The 19,697-nt window shown below is 45.4% G+C and overlaps 1 protein-coding gene, 1 long non-coding RNA gene and 1 other non-coding gene across 6 annotated transcripts; 2 read left to right on the forward strand and 1 right to left on the reverse strand.

Moving 5' to 3' along the window:
• Positions 1–2,099: 2,099 nt before the first annotated feature.
• LOC120699737 lies at positions 2,100–3,120 on the forward strand. Its single transcript, XR_005685577.1, has 2 exons — positions 2,100–2,483; positions 2,583–3,120. It is a non-coding gene; the product is annotated as an uncharacterized LOC120699737 (long non-coding RNA).
• Positions 3,121–3,323: 203 nt separating this feature from the next.
• LOC120699736 (protein FAR1-RELATED SEQUENCE 9-like) lies at positions 3,324–6,892 on the reverse strand. Of its 4 annotated transcripts, none has more exons than XM_039983795.1 (10): positions 6,700–6,889; positions 6,532–6,612; positions 6,344–6,454; positions 5,991–6,240; positions 5,752–5,901; positions 5,289–5,515; positions 4,746–5,203; positions 4,314–4,601; positions 4,021–4,183; positions 3,324–3,975 (listed from the first exon to the last, which is right to left on the reverse strand). In XM_039983795.1, exons 1-10 carry the CDS (start codon positions 6,776–6,778, stop codon positions 3,524–3,526), a joined length of 2,259 nt encoding a protein of 752 aa, XP_039839729.1. In that variant the 5' UTR covers positions 6,779–6,889; the 3' UTR covers positions 3,324–3,523. The 4 variants fall into 4 exon arrangements, 3 of the variants coding, with proteins under 3 accessions (XP_039839729.1, XP_039839728.1, XP_039839730.1); XR_005685576.1 differs by having other exon boundaries at positions 3,938–4,183; positions 4,314–4,462; positions 4,551–4,601; positions 6,700–6,892; XM_039983794.1 differs by having other exon boundaries at positions 3,324–4,183; positions 6,700–6,888.
• Positions 6,893–7,662: 770 nt separating this feature from the next.
• On the forward strand, positions 7,663–7,752 carry LOC120701647. Its single transcript, XR_005686210.1, has one exon. It is a non-coding gene; the product is annotated as a small nucleolar RNA Z159/U59 (small nucleolar RNA).
• The last annotated feature ends 11,945 nt before the right edge of the window (positions 7,753–19,697 follow it).

Below are 19,697 nucleotides of genomic sequence, written 5' to 3' on the forward strand. Positions count from 1 at the left end.
ATAGGTTCGTGCACCACCATGCAGCTAGCCCCAGCCCAATTGCAGAAATAGCCTACAGCTTCAACCGGCATTTCATCGAACAACTAAATTAAAATGCATGCAGTAGTAACAGCAATGACACAGATCAGCACAAGCAGGGCTAACATCACCGATCAAGCAAATGAAGCAAATCACATCAAATGAGAAAAAAAAAATAGCACGAGGGAACATAGAGCAAGCATCAGACCTTCTGGGGAGGCCACGACCGCTCGACCAGGAGGTTGTGTGGCCATAGGGCAGCAAGTTTTTTTTTTTTTTGAAGAAATATGGGGTAGAAAGGTTTGAGGCGGGAGATGGCAGGCGCACGCCTGCCCTTTGGACAACACGCTACGCGGCAGGGCGTGGCTATGAGGGATTCTCGCCGCTGCCAGGCCGGTGCGTTGGAGGGCTGCCGGGAGGGCAAGAGAGGGGACGATACGCAGGAACGCGAGGGCGATGGCGATGCGGCTGGAGGCCGGAGAGGTGACGATGGCGTTGATCGATGGGTGATGGTGGCTCGATCGATGGTTGATTGCGGCGACACGTGCTAGCGTACGGGGCTATTATAGCTGTAGGGGCGAAGCTCTCCTATGCGTGCACGCCAAGAGCATGGTCGTGGGGGACGTTGGAATCCGGCTCAAGATCGGTCACGATGACGGACGAAAAAACTTGACAAGGCACAACGCACGAAAAATCGATTTGTTGTTTGCTTTAGAAATAGGTATAGATTTACTAGTATAGTATAATGCTCGAGCGTTGCTATGAGTAGTATAATAGATCTATATAATATTGCTATTTTTGTGTTCATTCACTCCGTTTACATGCTATGTTGTGATCATACGAGGTACTGATTGTCCGAGATCCGATTAGGATTTCAATTGATTTGTCCGGATTCCAATTATGATTCCAACTGATTTGTCCGGTTCCAATTAGGATTTCGATTGATAAAAGACAGTCGGAATCACATACCGGATGGACTAAGGCTCACTTGTGACGGACCAAACCAAAATTTAAGATGGAAACTTTATCATTTTAATAATAGATATAGTTAGAATAGTGTCCGTGTGTTGCCACGGCTACAGATAATATAATACACCTACGTATTACCATCAACTTTGTGTTGATTCACTTCATATACAGGCCATGCCGCGATTGTACGAGACATTGATTGTCCGTGTTCTGATTGGGATTCCGATTGATTTGTACGGGTTCCAATTACAATTCGGATTGATTTGTCCGGACTCCAATTAGGATTCCGATTGACGGACCAAGGAAAGATTACTTGCTTTAGAAATAGTATAGATCTGTTGATAGATTTCTTTAGTACTGCATCTGTTAGATTCCTATACTTTAAATTATACTTTAGAATTTGTGCTATAACTGTCTACTACATTATTTGAATAAAAGATCTGACAGATTCTATCAGATAAAATCTATCGATAGATAACTAGACACTTCCATTTTTTAAAATCTTCATTCAATATTTTATCAGTATGGTACCAACATATACTGCGACTCTGCGATTGGGCATGTATAGCTCTGCTCAGTTGATTTTGTTCTTTATATGCTAATTTTCCCCCCAAAACAAATCTGAGATCTACCCATTACATTAAAAAGTTAAAGCAGATCAAGCTGAGACTAGACAAATTAAAACAGATGCAACTTTGGTTGGTTGGTTTGGAACTGGAACATCAACACGCAACATACTGCAAATCTGCGATTGGGCATGTTCTTTATACGCTAACTTTTTTTTTTTGGCAAAACAAATCTGGAGAGCTGCCTATCTGAAACTGTACGAAGCAATGGAGGAGGCCTCTAGTAAACATCTGCCGAGATGGATTTTTTTTTTGATCAATGCCGAGATGGATTTTTGCACGACGATTTGGGCCCCGAGCATCAAGAAGCGCTCAAGGGCAGTCGAGCTGCCGTGTTCAATTTCGGCTTTTAGTTTCCCCCCGGTACCGGCGGGGGCCGGCACGTTTTTTTGCCGTGGATGAAGTTGCGTCGTGATTCGTGCGACTGGGCCATAGGTCATTTTTATAATGCATCTGATGCCTCACGGGCTCGCTGCCTTAGCTCTGCTGTGCCTCGCACGCATCGCTTCTGAAGATTCCTATATTTTTCTGCCTCGCGCCAGGCATTCGCCCGTTCCACTAGCCCTCGTCTCCTTCCAGACCGAGGCCTCACTTTCCCCACCGTGTTCTCGCTCTCTTCTTCCTCTTGATTCCATTTCTTTCTCCATAGTCTGGCATTTCCCCAAAATCCCTACTCTTTCTCAAAAAAAATCCGCCCTTCTCAACCAACATGGATTCCTAGCCTGGAGGTTCCGCACCCTCAACATTCAATCGAAGAACTACCGTACCCCGCGGATCTGGTGGTTCTTCTTCCATTTGTACTGAGGTTGATAGAGCCTAACCTCCTTTGCTACTGTGGTGTCCCGGCGCGGAGGCTAATATCCGGGACCGGTTGGAATCCAGGACGCAAGTTCTTCATCTGCTAAAATGCAGATCTTGGTCGAGTCTTTTGGCATTTGTTGATTTGCTTTCTTGTTTCCTTCTTCTTAGAGATGCAAACTTTGGATCTGGAAGATGTTCTCATGCAATTTGTTGGGGATATGGTGGACTTCTGTGTCTCGAACATTGCTAAGGTGGTTTTGCCTTCTCTTACACTACAGGAAGAACATGGTTTGAACTTTGAACAGAGCAGAGGACGCAGGACGGAAATCACGGCACCTGCCTTCCTTGATGATTTGATGTTGTTGGTTAATTAAGTCTTTTGATTGTTCTTAAAATCATTGTGTCGTTACAAATTTAGTGGTGTGCACCCTTGTGAGCAAGTTGTTGCCGGATTGATCGGAGAAGTGAAACAAAGCTTTGAAGGAGATTCATTACCTGAAGAAGTTAAGAAGAGCATTAGTGAAGTAGGCTCTTGGCCCTAGCTTACAACCTCGTTGTAGTCCATTTTTGCAGAGTCAGTGTACTAAAATGTTTGTAAACTGATGCACATGGTTCGAACCCGTTCGTGGATATAGTAGGAAGTGCTATGTGGAGCCATTATAACTCTACTTAATGAAATGGATTTCTTGTATTATTTTGCCTGCAATTTCGATCTAAAACAGCATTGTGTTGGTCCAGAACCAAGTGTGGCGGCACCAGGTATTTGTGTGTGACACTGAACATTTTTAATCATATCATATACATGAATCTATATATGAGGCGTGTTTCTTGATATTATGTCAAATCAGCTACTAATATGAAAAAACAACACGACCTTTCTACAGGGTAACCTGCAAATGGAAAAAACCATGCCATCATCAAACATCATTGACATATAAGGAGTCTGGCTTCGACATCAACCAGATACAAAATACATGTTTGAATCAAATTTGGTCAGTTGCCACCACATAATCAATGATTAATTCCCACCTAAGTAGCCACACACTTAACCGTAAAGTGTGACGAAACAAAGGATGCATCATACAAAATGAGCAACTACATGTCATCAGCTACAGCCAAAGGAAAAACGCCAACATCTCTGTGCTGGTAATAACAACACTTTTGGTTAGGCATTCTGTCTCCTTCTGGTCATCAAGGCCACAGGTTCTGCAGGCCTTGCCTTTCTTTTTTTTCTTAGTTGATTTCCTCCCGGACCTTTTCATCTTCTCTTTTATTATGTCGAGCCTTCCCTTGTACCGATTCATCCTAGGCCGCCCACGTTTGATTTTCACATCTGGAGGGCGCAGACTGAGGAGCTCGGAATCACTCAATCCAGCACTTGAACCTGCAGCGCCAAACATGTTCCCACCCGTTTCACCATCGGTGTCAGTACCATTGCCATACTCGCTGCAGGTTCCATCGTTTTTACTAGTATACCCATCTGACTCGAATGACTGTTTCAATTTCCTATAATCTGCTATCTCCATGAAAGCCCTGTGCATGTGTTTTGTTGCAATCTCAAAAGTTTCTGCATCATGGTCTCCCTCGGTCACCATAAGAGCAGCAATAGCAGCCAAAAGCCTATGTCTGTATATCAGTGATGGCTGCACAGGAGCAGCCTCCGTAGGGTAGAAGTTCATTTCTTCTGGAACGGTATCTCTTGCAATTCTTGTCCAATGGATCATTATGTGACGGTCTGGTATTCTCGAAATGCCTAATTGAAGCATAACCTGCAACATATATGGAAGCAATGGTAAAACTAGTATGTCAGGTTGAGCAATTCTTTGAACTCAATCTTGTTCATGCATCCTTGGTAAATGGTATTCATAATGCTTTTCAGGAGAGAGAATTGTTTCTTACCCGTATGCTGTGGCAACACAGGATGCCCAAGTGGCTGTATAGACCACAATCACACTCAAGAAAACCTCCACCATCCTCGACATGAACTGTGAACTCCACACGTGCATACCGCTCCCTCAACTTCGCTTTGTCGTGTACAACCAAAAAAACTGAGGAATCATTAGTAAGTCTGACATTATAACGGGTAGACTTGTCAACTTGTTTGCTGAAGAGCTTATATGATGCATTGGTGTATACTTGTAGTGCATGTATCTCAATTGGCCAGGCACGCTCATGCACGAAAACATTCTGCATTTTTAAAAAAGGTATACTGCGCAAGTTAGCTCCTTGTCGGCTAGCAAAATGGTATGATAAATTTTCAATGTTGTTGGATCACCAAATAATGACTTGTCAAATCTGAAAGAAATACTAATTGAAAGTTTGGTTTTATACCTGCTTGGTCTCATGCTCAGCTTCTTGTTCTGCTTTGTATCTGGTCAGGAGCAGGTTGTTGTAGTTCATCACGAATTTATTCATCGACGAATTTCGCGGGACATGTTTCTTCAACATGTGGTTTGCGCTCTCTGATCTTTGCGTGCTCGTCATCCCGCCACAATAGACTCCTTTGTTATAAGGTTTGGCCCACTTTTTCCTCTTGTTGTATGTCCGCCGCATGAACTCATTTTCCCTCAGATTGTAGTCTTCTAGAAGTTGGTCCCAAGCCATCTCAAATTCATCAACCGTCAACATATCATTGATGATCTTGTGGAAATTATTGTAGAAAGGAGTTCCTACATTGAATATAGGACCAAGATCAGCTTGTGCTGCCCTCAATACATGCCACCTACACCATAAATGTGCAGTCCCACACCAGCACTTCTCAATTGCAATTCCCATGGCTTGGCACTGATCTGAAAAGAAATGTTTGAAACATATTTTAATTAATAATCAGCAGCATGCTTTTGCTTAATTGAATCATATGTTCTGAGTGCAAACCTGTCAGTATTGTTTGTGGGCGTTTTCCACCCATAAGAATCAGAAATTCAGAAAACACCCACTCAAAGCTCTCAGCTGCCTCATCAGTCATAAGAACCCCGGCAAAAATAATGCTCTGGAAATGGTTGTTGACTCCCACAAAAATTCCAAATGGCATCTTGTATATATTGGTGCAGTATGTTGTATCAAACATAACCACATCGCCAAAGCAAGCATACTGGCTCCTACTGTTTCCAGTGCACCACATTAGAGTTTCCATCCGTAACCACTTAATAGTTATATTTTTTTGGCTCTGGTATTTACAAATACCAAGTCAATAGAGTTGTTTGACATAAATATAGAACAGACCTACATCTTACATATTTAATCATATCCTTGGTAACTATATAATTATCAGCCATGTTAATCTTGTTACCCTCCAGCATCAATGTAAACATTTAGAGGTACTGACATGAGAGCTTACCCTTTTGGCCATGGTTCATCACCAGCATCTGTCAAGGTTGTTGATTCAGTACACTCATTGACAGCACTACCACCTTGCACTCCTTCTGCCTCAGTGCCGATGCTGTTGCCGTTGACACCACCAAACTGGAGTTCGTCACAGCTCGCGGTCCTTGGTTACATATAGAAAATAAAAAATGATTAGCAAAATGAAAGTTCAAATTAAGGATCCCACTACTGAATAAGTATCTGACATCTTACCCAACAGCTGATGTCGGAACTTGTTCTTCCAACAATATTGTTGGTTCCAACTGTTCAGAATTTAGACTCTCATCATCATAAGTAGTGGCTTGGCATCCAGATTCCGAATTGTTGTACCCATCTTCCTTGCTCGAAACTACTGCAGTACTCTGACATCCTTCATTACCTTCAGGGAGTAAGTTCCCATGATTTAGCACTCCACCGCTTGCTTGCATTACCATATCTTGAAGGGTCATTGGTGCCGGTGGCCCTAGAAACAACAAAGATAAAAAATAATTCAATTTTATTTTATATAGAAACAAACTTGTGCCATTTTGTTTACAAGTGGTGGAGGGCAAAGTTAGTAAACGCACCATGTGGGTTCCCAGTACTGAAGTTAAAAAATGCAGGCACCATGAATGGATACGAGCTAATAGATGCTGCCTGCTCAAAAGAAACAACTTGTGTGCGGGGGTCTGAAATGGCTGCAGAAACTTCCAAGATCGACACAAGTACTAGATACATTTTGAAATATGGTAAAATAAAGAGTTCGGAATAGTACCAACTGACTTGGTGCCCGCATTTGAAACCCAGCTCGTTTTTTGGGACTCAATCGTTGGAACCATCACATTAGAAGTTGGATCTAATCGGACAAAAAAAAACTCAGGCGTGAACAGGGGACGGACCTAAGAACCGCAAGGTCGAACGGATGGAGTTTAGATGTAAATACCAGAATTGTTGATGCCCTGGTTCGAGGACCCTCCTAGGGTTTTGACCCTGTCGAGTAGAAACTTTCCGGCAGCCTCCATTTTTGGTCCCTCTCGATCTTACTCCTCACTGGTGGGGATTCAGGGAGAAGAACAAGGTCTGCGCCATGGTTGGTGGAGAGAGAGATGTGCAGGTGATGGGGAATTCTGTTGCTGAAAAGAAAAAGGTGTTTTTTTTTTAGACTTCCAAGGTATGGTGTTGGTCCCACATAATAGCTCACGGACGTGCCTGGTCTCCTCCGCAGCGTGCCTCGAGTCCAATTCAAAGCCAGGCAAAAAGTGGGACCGACATTTAAAGTTGTGGGACCAACTTCACACCAACGTATCCACCAGCACGACTTTTGGAGCAACATCTACGGTGGAAACCATACCGGCCCGCGCCGGCACATCCGGAAAAACCACGCTCAGTTCGGTCAAGTTCCCCGCCTGCAGGGGCCATCGAGCCGCTCGTGCGCCACTTGTCAGCGTGCAGAGTTCGGGTGCCTGGTGGGCCCGTACGTGAGTAATGGGCCCTTTGTCGCGCACGTCCGCAGGATTCCGGCCATGTTTAACGTGTGGTCCAAGTCGGGCTAATTTATCGTCTGGGCTAAAATTTAACTCATGGGCCTAATTTTCGGCCCAGTTTGGGAAAGTACGGCGCCCGAAGACCCAGGCTCACAGCAAACCCTAGGCCGACCCGTCACCCTACGAATTACATAGCAGAGCAGCCGCCATCTTTGTCAGACCCCAACGCCGCCGGGTGGATGTTCGAGCTCTGGTTTGATTCATCTGCGCGCCCTCTGCGAAGCTCGGTTCTCCCGATTCGATGGATTCTCTCGCTCTCTTCTGCTCTGGTTCCCGTCCAGTTCGATTCTCTCGCTCGCTTTCTGTTCGGGTCCGACGGCGTTCGTCTGGCTTTCGGCTTTTGTTTGCCGACGGATCGACTGTTCTCCGATGACGACGACGATGTAAAAAATTACTTTCGTTCTTCTCAAGTTGCAATGTGGAAGAATAATTTGGAGACCTTGCTGGGAGAAGACTCCACCAAGCAGCAGCGGAGAAGAGGAGAGAGCACCGAAGAGGAGCAAGTGAGAGTAGCTCCAGTGAGAATAGCTCCAGCGAGAGAGCCCCTTTGACCCCTTGGGCCAGCTATATATATATATTTAGTATGGGAGGGAGTGACAATTTGCCCCCAGCCCCTTGGTGAGTATAAGATTTACAAATAGACCCTTGAGCCGTCACATGAGGTCCATTTACAACATGGGCTGGGTCATTCCCCCCAACAATAGCCCCTCAGCTACTTTGGTTTGGCCGGTCCGACAAAGCACAATAGCTAAATTCATAGGAAGTGGCCCAGTTCTATCTATGACTTCGGCCATGAGAATCATCCTCATGACTGCCCTCTCGTGCGCCTCGCTAAAAACTCCATCCGAAAACCCAGTGGGACAAAACAGACGAAGAAAAGAGCATGCACGCCCAGCAGGTCTACACATACATGACGATAGCACTCCAACTGGTGATTGGTTTCGATCTTGACGATGATGAAGGTCTTCGGCGATGACGAAGGCGGAATCTTCGTCGCTTGGCTTCGTCGTGTGGACCTCGGATCCTTGATTCTCGGGCGTTCGCCCCCTTGGCACTGGTTGAACCTCGTCGTCTCCCCGGATCACTCTCCGCTCTCGAGCGCCGGACAAGACTTGATGCACAAAGTGATGCCAGCCTGCCATGGTCTCCCCCCTCTTGGCCGGTGTTCGTAGCGGAGGCCAAAGTCGTCGTCACCAAAGTCATAGGCGAGCCCCTCGAACCAAACTGTGTCGACGAGGTCGAAGGCCGAGGTCACCATCGCCGAAGTCGAAGATGAGCCTGTCGAGCCAAACTGTGTCGACGAGGGCGAAGGCCGAAGTCGAAGGCGAGCCCCTCCAGCCGAACTGTATTGACGAGGGCGAAGGACGAAGTCGTCGTCGCCGAAGTCGAAGACGAGCCTCTCGAGCCGAACTGTGTCAACGAGGTCGAAGGCCGAAGTCGTCGTCGCCGACGTCAAAGGCAAGCCCCTCGAGCCGAACTGTGTCGACGAGGATGAAGGCCGAAGTCAAAAGCGAGCCCCTCGAGCCGAACTGTGTTGACGAGGGCGAAGGCCGAAGATGTCGTCGTCGAAGTAGAAGGCGAGCCCCTCAAGCCGAACTGTGTCGACGAGGTTGAAGGCCGAAGTCGTCGTCGCCGAAGTCGAAGGCGAGCCCCTCGAGCCGAACTGTGTTGACGAGGTCGAAGGCGGAAGTCGTTGTCGCCGAAGTCGAAGACGAGCCCCTCGAGCCGAACTGTGTCAACGCGGGCGAAGGCCGAAGTCGTCGTCGCCGAAGTAGAAGGCGAGCCCCTCGAGCCGAACTGTGTCGACGAGGGCGAAGGCCGAAGTCGAAAGCGAGCCCCTCGAGCTGAACTGTATCGACGAGGGCGAAGGCCGAAGTCATCGTCGCCAAAAGTAGAAGGCGAGCCCCTCGAGCCGAACTGTGTCGACGAGGTCGAAGGCCGAAGTCGTCGTCGCCGAAGTCGAAGGCTAGCCCCTCGAGCCGAACTGTGTCGACGAGGTCGAAGTCGTCGCCAAAGTAGAAGGCTTCGATGCTGAAGTAGCCAGGATGTGCTATTCCTCTTGGATGTACCGGAAGTGAAGCTAAGGGGTGCAGGACCCATTCAAGACGTGCGACCCGTGCTTACTTCTTTCAAGCGTCTTCGCTTGTTACGCGCCGATGACTCCCCTCTTCGCTTGACGAGGAGGGATAGAGCTTCGGTGCATACCGATAATATGGGAACCAGAGACAGAATTTCACCACTCCGAAGCTGACTGTTTATTCACCTGCAAAAATATGTTATTTTGTTTCACGTTTATTACGATGCCTTCGGCTTACGCGCGACAGGACTTTCCTTACCTTTGGTATTTCGCATGATAGGACTTTTCTTGCCTTCGGCATTTCGAGCCGAAGGACTTCTCTGCCTTTGGCTTTCGCACGACAGGATTTTTCTTGCCTTCGGCATTTCGCATGGCAGGACTTTCCTTAGGAAGCTTTCGGCTCTTTAGCGCGATAGGTCGTTCCTAGTCTTCGGCTTTTCGAGCCGAAGGACTTCTCTGCCTTCGGCTTTCGCACGATAGGACTTTCCTTGCCCTCGGTATTTCGAGCCGAAGGACTTCTCTGCCTTCGGCTTTCGCACGACAGGACTTTCCTTGCCCTCGGCATTTTGAGCCGAAGGACTTCTCTGCCTTCGGCTTTCGCACGACAGGACTTTCCTTTATGGTTGGGGCATTTTTAGCCCGCCGATGTAGTGCAATGCAATGCGGGTAATGTAATTTATTGCAATATGAGATGAAATGAATGCGATGCTTTTGCAATGAGTAAAAATCGAAGAATTGGCCTATCAATCAAGGCCCCAACCTTCGGGTGAATTCCGCCTTCTTATATGACAGGAATCCCATAAGTGCAATCAATCAGTAATCAATACCGAAGACCAAATAGAATTCCATAAGACCAATACGTAGTCATTTCCATATAGAACTATGTTTGCTTTGGGGTGAAAATCTATAGCCCGAAGGAGAATCATGCATAAAACTCGGATAACCGAATCCCTATATATAACTCTCTTCGGGATGAAAACTAATAGCCCGAAGAAGATTCTTGCATCAAACTCGAATAAGCGAAGCCCCATATATAATTCTCTTTAGGGTGAAAATCCATATATAATTCTCTTCGGGATGAAAACTAATAACTCGAAGGAAAATTTTGCATCAAACTCGGATAACCGAAGCCCCATATAAGACTGTTTTTTGCTTCGGGGTGAAAATCCATACCCCAAAGGTAGTATCCTGCATAGATTTGAGAAAGAACGCATACGGTGCACGATAATTGAAGTGATATAAACAACATGTGATAAATGATAACTGAAAGGTAGCAGTTTTCTGCACTAGACATGAATGATGAATAATAAACAACATCCCCTGCGCTACGAACTGTCCAAAGGCTAATAATAATAGTGACCCAAGACCCTTTGGTGGGTACGAATGACCAATAGTTTCTTGGGCGCCGATGGGCCTGAAACTTTATATCAGATATGACACTCGAGGCCCCATGATCACAGAATGCCGAAGCTTATAATCAGCAAAGGCACAGAAACCCAATAATCTTGGTAATCCTGAAACCCAATAATAACAAAGACCGAAGGCCATAGTGATACGACCCTATTTGTTGTAGACCGAAGTCCACTCCTTTTTGGAAAATGATAATTTATTTTGGGAAGAGATAAAAATTCTAGAGTGAACACTCCTTCGATAACTTGAGCCAAGGGTAAAAAATATGATTTATGAACGATGTTAGTACTCATGAAATGAAGAATAAAAATTGATATTGACAAGTAAAACAAAAATAGCACTATTTTTGTTGACCGAGTGGTGAATGAGCATTTTTTAATCCTGCAAACAGACAAAATTTTGCATGCAAGCCAAAGGCTCACACGAATAGATGTTGGGCAAGACTCCACCAAGCAGTGGAGAAGAGAAGAGAGCACCGAAGAAGAGCAAGTGAGAGTAGCTCCAGCGAGAGAGCCCCTTTGACCCCTTGGGCCAGCTAAATATATAGGATGGGAGGGAGTGACAATTTTCCCCCAGCCCCTTGGTGAGTACAAGATTTACAAATAAACTCTTGGGCCGCCACATGAGGCCCATTTACAATATGGGCTGGGCCATTCCCCCAATAGACTTGAACTGAGAAGATTCTTACTCAATCTGCTTTTCTTCCCTTTTCGATTGATTTGGAAGAGTCTCTCGAGTCCTTGCGAGATCCTGATGAAGATGTGATGTTAAAGTAGTGGCCTGATTTACATCGTTGATGAGCCGTATTATTATCACGCATAGGGATCTGGACAATCTTCCAGATTTATTCATGATGGTGGTTCTACTTTTCTCTTCTTACATAATTCTGTTTTCCCCTGTTCACCCGATGAATGCACATGATTTTAAGTTTCAGCCTTGTCTGAAAAACTATCGATCTGTTGTCTGTTGATACCTTCACATCCATGTCTGAGGGTGCTCATGGTTGCTTTCTCTGCTTCTATTAATTTATTAATCAAAGTTTTTTTAGAAAAAAATGTGTTTGTTTTAGTCTTTGATCATGATCAAAATGCATACTTTCGTTCTTCTGACGCGCTCTCTCATGGCGCGGTGCTGAACTCTCGAGACCTGATCTCGGCCGTGGAGGAGACCAAGGCCGACGACCTCGACAGCAGCAACGCCAGTGACGGCCCATGGCTCGCCGGGAAGGATTATTCGACGGAATCCTTCAGGCCAGAACATCGGCCTCCCTCACAGCTTGGTGTGACTTGTATTTTTTATGATGAGAACCGTCAATTAAGGTCTTAAGCATGATGGTATGGTAGTACTGAAGTAAGCTCGTGATTCTGTAGAGCCTGCAGAAAGTGGGTCGCAACCATCGTCTATCAAATGTGGAACTACCCCTTTCACTTGTTTGAAAATAATCTTCTAACTGATCACTAACTTTAATTCCCACATTTCCACCCTGACTAAGTTGAGATATCCATTGGCACCACGTATATGAGAAACCTTTCTTACGAAGGTTTGCTGCAGAAAGCTCCACCTAACCTGTTTTTTTATGGAGTTCATGCATTGTTTCTTGTAACATTACAGCTCCTTCCATTATATTTCTTCCCAGTAGAAAAGCTGTTTGCGTTGGTCTAAGTATCCTGTGCTCTATTTTAGTCACCCTATTTGTTATAACTTTGGTAAATATTTTAAATCTAACATTTTAGCAAGCAATTGGGTCTATATTGCTGCATTCGTTTTGCATCATTCATGTTTGGTAGAAGAATAATATTTCCGAAATTGAAGCTATGGATTGCTAGATTCCCTTTGTGAAATTCCTCAAACAGTGCCATCAGGTCATCCTTCATTAGAAACCACAACACTTGTTAAAGCTCTAGGGGCCTGGAGCCTTGTTGTGTTCCATTTGAAAGATGGCATCCTTCACCTCAGTTTTGGTAAATTTCTCAATTAACAACTCATTTTCCTGTGAAGTAACCTGAGGAATATTCCATCCTAATATATAAGCCGTAACCATTTTTTACTCAAGTCCCATAATATAAAGTGCGCTCTCTAGACACATGTACATCGATGCAGTAATACTAGTGTTGATAGAGAGAATTAAATATGTTTCTTGGTTTTTGAACCAGAGGTGGTTATGCCCTATATACAGGGATGGAGGGAGTATCACCCCTTATTGATTCATCCAAAGACACGGATGTGCTTTCCGATGAACCAAAGAGATTCTTATAATATGTAGTAATGTATTTTTTTTAATTCCGACTCCCCATGTATTGTTCCTTCCTCCTGTTCCAACTGGAAAATTAGAGTGTTTCTATGTTTCCCATTTGCCACTAAATGATAATATTGTGTAATCGCGTCTCGTTCCAATAAGTTTTTCACCTTGGCTCTCTGATACCATTAGTTCAACTCCTCTTCTCTTAATAGTTCAGCCAACAATTATTTAAAACATGTTTCAAGTCAAATTCATTTGGTGCCAAGTTTTGTGTTTCAGCTTTTTTATCCCGCTGATCCAACTTATTGAGAAGTTGTTTCTTCTCTTTTTTATATGTGCCACTGGTATTTTACGCCCATCCCCTGAGATACTGACGCAACCTTCTAATTTTAGCCTGCCATCTCTCTAAGGGATTGGAGCTGGCCATCATTCAAACTTTCCCAAACCTCACGAACCATCTCCTTAAATCCGTCACGGGTCAGCCAACCTAGTTGAAACTTAACAGAGTACGGTGACTTGTGCCCAATGTTTGGTAGGAGCAAAGGAGTGTGATCTGATATCTCTCTATAGTAAGTAGTTGAACCTTTTCAAAAGTATGGTCATCTAAATTATTTGTCCAAGTACATTGTCTACCAGCAGCTTCAATTCCTCGTAAATTAAAAGCATTGATAATTGCATTAAACAAGAAATACCATCTATCGTTATAGTTGTCATTATTCTTTTCCCAGGGGCCTCGTAAATATTAAAATCCTCACCTACTCCCTCCTTCCCCGTTTATAAGGCATGGTGGAACATGACACGGTCTTCTAAACAACACTTTGACCATTTATTTATCATATATTATATCACTTTTGATTATAAACTTATAATCATTGTAAAATATATTTGATTATGAATCCAATCATATGAAATTTGCATTATAAAAATAAAAATTTAATAGTCAAATTATTGGTCAAAGATGACAAGGTTTGAATCTTGATATACGTGTATGCCTTATAAACAGGGAAGGAGGGAGTATTATAATAGGTATGATTTCTTTTGACCATAACTGAACCAACTCAGTTAAAAAGCTCCCTTTAATTCTTCTTGAGCCGTCCCATAAACCAACACCAGATTCCAAATAAACCAACCTCTTTATTTAAAAAGCTCCCTTTAAATTCTTCTTGAGCTGTCCCATAAACCAACACCAGATTCCAAATAAACCCAACCTCTTTGTTTCTAACTTAAAACCGAACAAAGAACACCCCTCATTCAATTTCACCAATATTGTATGTCAACAAATTGACCCCGACCAACATACCACCCGAACGACCCTGAGGTTTAACATGCCACAGAAAATCCTTGTGAGTACAAATGTTATTTAGTGTCACTCGTGAAATGAATCCCTCCCCGCCTCAGATAAAGCAATAAGATCGAGGCCCTGTTCTTTAACTAAGTCAGAGAGGAACCTATGCAAATACTTAACTTAAAGGAAAAACGAGGAAAATAAATCATTTTGAACTGATGACATCTGACACTAGCACTTTTAATTTTTAGCTTATAACTCTAGCCCAAGGAAAATTTTCTCAGCGAGAATTTTCAGAGAAAACCGAAAATCCTGTTTCTCGGTAGGGTTCGAGGTTTTGCTTATCGTCCAAAATTTTCGGCCCTTTTGAATGCCAACCCAAACCAAATTGGTCCAGGCCAATATCAAACCACCCCGATGCCTCCTAACACTAAATCTTATCCATATTCAATTCCCCATCTCCCTCAGTCCCTCCACGACTCCACAAGAAGCCATGGCGGCGGCGGCAGCCATGTTGAACAGACTGTCGATCTGTTGTTGTAATATTTCTCATTTATATGCATTGTTGTATCTTGTTTTTGCTGTTAGATTGTTTGGAAATAATTTAAGTTATTTCCTACACAAACTGAGGATTTTTTTTCTTCTAAATTTTGTCTGAAAGCAAAACGGCGAATCCGAGAATTTTTCGAGAAATCCGATAAACGCGTTTCTCGCTGACCTCATTTTTTTACTTAGCGGTAAGGAAAACCCGGCTCTAGCCTAAGCTTTTCCAATTACGGGCAAGGGTCCGGCAAGGTTCGCCTCCGCTAGGCACACACAGGGCGCTGCTCATCAGGGTAGTGTGCTGCGGAAGGTGGCTGGCAGCGTGCGGGGCGGCGGTGGTGGCTCGGGCCGCGGCTGCGCGGCGGCGTCGGCAAATGCAGAGAGAGGGTAAGCACGCGAGCTATGTTAGGACACGAGGAGCTCGTCTAGGGCCTTATTAGCTCTGGTGTGGAGGTGCCTTAAGGGGTCCTCGGCTTTCGGGCGGAGGTGGCGTCAATGGTGGTGTGGGCGATTTGGAGGAGGTTGCCGGAGCACGGCGAATCAGCTGGCGGAGCTTGACAGGGAAAATTTTCTCGGCGAGAAAAAAAGAGAAACCCGATAATCGCGTTTATCGGTGATGACCGGTTTGTCGAAAATTATCGGTAATTTCGAATCTGTGCCCATCTCCTTCCTCCTAGTCCATATATCTTATCATTTCTATGCATTGTGATGTCTTATTTTTCTTGTTAGATTGTTTGGAGATAGTATAGATTATTTTGTGTACAGTTTGAGAAATTTTTTCCTAAATTTTGTCCAAAAGAAAAACGGTAAACTTGATAAATTTCTGAGAAATCCGATAAACACGTTTATCGACGAGCTCCGGTTTTCTTCCTTATCGGAGCTCGGTGGCAGTGCAACGGAGGCAGATGGCTAGTGTTTCAGGAGGAGGCGCCGGCGTTGGGTTATAAAGGCGGGGGGAGCGGGGGGTCATGGCTGGCATTTCGCCATGGCCATGGCCATGGCTACGCTACCCAACCAGCGCAAGCGGGAGTGGCTACGCCGGGCAGCTGCGAGAGAAGGATATGGGTGGACCCCGCGTGCAAGTGACTGTTGGAAAAAGAAAACCCCTCTCAAACAGCAAGCTACAGGCGCCCAAAATTTCCCCAGAAATACTTTTTGCAAAAAAATAAATAACAAGAAACACAATGAAACTTGATTCACCTACACAGCTATTCTAGATTGATCACAATTAGCATTTGAAAACAGCTTCTTTTGAATCTTGCATGAATTTTTAGGCCATGAAAAGTTGAAAACAGTTATAAAAAATCTATTAAAAATACCCTAAAAAACATGAGTTGCATTGGTAAATCTAAAGTTTGTTCAAAGGGTGCATTTCAATCAATATTCACAAATTCGAAGGGCCTGATTGGTTCGCGTATCGCCAGAGCGCTCTTGTAGCATGGCTCATTGGAGATTTTGTTTGGTTGCTCTGCTCGTACAGGTACCAAATTTTTTTCAGCTCCACAGTGTTTCTCTCTCACATCGCTCCAGCACTAGCCTCCAGCCACCAGCCAAGTAACAGTATTTTTCTCTTACACGCTCCAGCTCCATCCTGCCGAACACAGTAATTCTGCTCACCAGTTGCATCGCCAGCTCACCAGTGGCATCGTTAGAGCCTGGATCTCGGGAGATGGCCGATTTTCTTGCATCGTGGGAGCCAAGCTGGGTGGCCGGTCTTGCATCCCGTAGGCCAAGCTCAACCTCTTGTTCAGGCAACCAAACTAAGCGAGTTTAAATCCCACTGGCCTGGCCCAAAAACAGACAACAATCAGGCCCAAAAACTCGTACAAATGTTTACTCCCTCTGTATAGGAAATAGAAGACATTTTAGACTTCGACCTGGTTTGCAGAAAGGATGTCGTTTGCTAGTCGTATTGCAAATAGAGGACCGGTTTACCCTTGCCGTTTCGCATTTCGCGTCGGCCGTTCAGTAATTAATCACCGCGTAGTACTCCACGTGCAGCCCGAATGATGTGTTTGCGGGTGATCGCAAGTTTGGAGAGACACGGTCGATTTCTATCAATACGCTGGACCCCACACCCACGTGCTACCGACCACATCTCCCTCCATTCCCTTTCCCCTTATCTCTTTGCACCTTTTCTCCTTCACGGATCCAGCACACCTCCTCCAGCGTACCTTCTTTCTCCACTCCAAATCCGGCGCACCTCCGAGCGAGCGGCGCGGCGGCGGCGACGAGCGGCGAGCGGCGAGGCGGTGAGCGGCGCTGGGACCTCCGAACCCCAGGCGAGCGGCGAGGCGGTGAGCGGTGCGGCGGGGCCGGCGGCGCGAGCGGCGGCCCGACCCGTGGCGGGGCCGGCGGCGCAAGCGGCGGTCGGGCGCGGCGGGAGCGGCGGGAGGCGCAGCCGCTCGCCACCAGCGCCGCCCCCTGCCCAGATCCAATTTTTTTCTTTTTTTTTGTTCTTTGCATACAATTTTTTTTTTAAAAAAATATTAGCCGAGTTTTTTTATTTTGGATGTACATTTTTTGTTTCTTCCATTTGATAAATTTCTCTCTGTCAAAATTTTTCTCGTAAATTTTTTTTTATCTCACCAATTTTGTTTCTTGAAATTTTTTCTACCCACCAAATTTTCACTTGAAAAATTATTTGACTCATAAAAAAATGTCTGAATTTATTTTTTCCAGAAAACGACAAAAAAATTTCTAAAAATAGAAAAAAAAATTACTGTCGAAAAATTGACGGTACGGACACCTCCCATACGGTTGACCAAACTAGCAATCCCCACGTGCAGCCTCGTTCCCCTTCGTTCGCATGCCAGACCAATCAAAAAAAATGGGCGACTCTGCGGGATCGAACCGGCGCCGCACAGCCCCAACACCCACAGCATTGCGCTATCAAATCAATCACCTCTTTCTTTCCGCATGGGGCATAGTCCCAACAGGATTTAATAGGGTAGATAAGGAAAACTCATCCCTAATTAAGCACTCCTTAGTATGCACAATCCTGTCCTAAACATCTTCTATTTTCTATATGGAGGGAGTATGCTATGATGCTCTTTTATATGCACTAATGATGATCATGATTACATGTTGATCATGTTTTAAATTTTGGGGCTCATGACAATAATAGTAGTAACAGAAGACCTAGTGTTGAAACAGTCAAGCAAAGTCTGTCGCCGACCCACCTCTACCCTGCACCCCTACCGGAACCCGGCGAGGCCAGAAGAATCTGGACCGTCGGATTGAAGCGAATAGACCAGATCAGGTGCTATAATAGCATGGCGAACTGTAAACATCTCGCACAGTACCCTGTGACCAATGCCAGTAAATGTGACCAACGCCTCTGGACACTGTTCATCACAGTTTGCTACCGTACTAGGGGCCGTTTAGTTCCATACATAAAATTTTTTGGATGTCACGTCGCTAATTTGACCGGATGTCGGGAGGATTTTTCGGACACTAATTAAAAAACTAATTTCAGAACTCACTTGGAAACCACGAGACGAATCTTTTGAGGCCTTTGACCGTATCATTAGCACATGTGGGTTACTGTAGCACTTATGGCTAATCACGCACTAATTAGGCTTAAAAGATTCGTCTCGTCATGTATATCCAAACTGTGTAATTAGTTTTGTTATTTAATTACATTTAGCACTTCATACATGTGTTTAAAGGGGAGGTGAAAATTTTTGGGAACTAAACGGCCCCTATGTTGGGGGGCTGTACATTGGAGGAGATAGTTCCACCGGAAGCCCCGCCCGCTCTCCGCCGACCCGCCTCCTGCCTGCCGGCGGGCCACCTCCCACCCCCCCTCTTTGCCAGTGCGCCTCCGTGCTCGGCCGCCTCCACCTGCCGGCTCATCTCCATCGGCGCAACTCCGCCCATCGGTCCCGCCTGCTCCCTACTCTCCTCCGGTGGAGCTCCGACAGGTGGCCCGCCTCCTCTCTGGCAGTGCGCCTCTGCCCGCCGACCCCCCTCCACCTACCTTCTCTTCCCCAATACGTCTCCACCTTCCAGTCCGCCTCCTCTTTGTCGGCCCGAGCTCCGCCTGCCGTTGACCGCCATCCAACTTCTAGTCACCAGTGACTGCTTGGATCTCCATTGCCTCTCCCCGCTCCTTCCAAAAGCTCCCCCAAACAGGCCATGATTCTCCCAAAAGTAGCGGCCTGGAAAAGTAAGCGCCTTGTGGAGTAGGTTTTGCTCCCCCAAACAGGTGGCAAGTTAAACATGTGTTTTGTGGGCTTAACCGAACTAACAGTGTTAGCTCCAAATACACAAACCGTCCACACGCAGCGTTGAAGCCAGCACCAAAGTGTTCCCTACCCGAGCACAAGCGCAACCTGGCCACAGGATTGGCGGCGGTTGGTTCTGGGTTGGAGAAGAACTGGGACACATGGATGTCCCATTGGAGTAAATGTTCTACTTTACCACCGTAATGAATCTTGGGTTCTCGATCCACCTTGCGAGTCCGAATCAATGTCTAAAATTGGAGCTCAGCCTAATGCAGATCTTTGTTTCATTTTGTTAGGTAATCTAAATCACTTATTCGAGTGAATGGATTTACTAGAAAGGATGCTAAGGGGTCACTTGTCAAAGTGCCAGCTAAGGTCCTCAACTTTCCTCCAAACTCCAGCACCTGTACATGGGGAATGCTGTGCTCTTATGTGCAAGAAGTGGAGCACTCTTGAGCAATCACCAATATATCACAGTGGCAAACTATACATGTAAAGAAATGAAGGTGGGGGTGACAAAGATTTGCTCTTTGCAAAGGATGGAGAGTTTCAGGGAGAACTCCATGTTAATGTGGTGGAAAATGAAATGGTAAGTGAGGTGCTGACGTGGAGTA

This window comes from Panicum virgatum, chromosome 3K (assembly GCF_016808335.1).
Source record: "Panicum virgatum strain AP13 chromosome 3K, P.virgatum_v5, whole genome shotgun sequence".
NCBI classification, from domain to species: Eukaryota; Viridiplantae; Streptophyta; class Magnoliopsida; order Poales; family Poaceae; genus Panicum; species Panicum virgatum.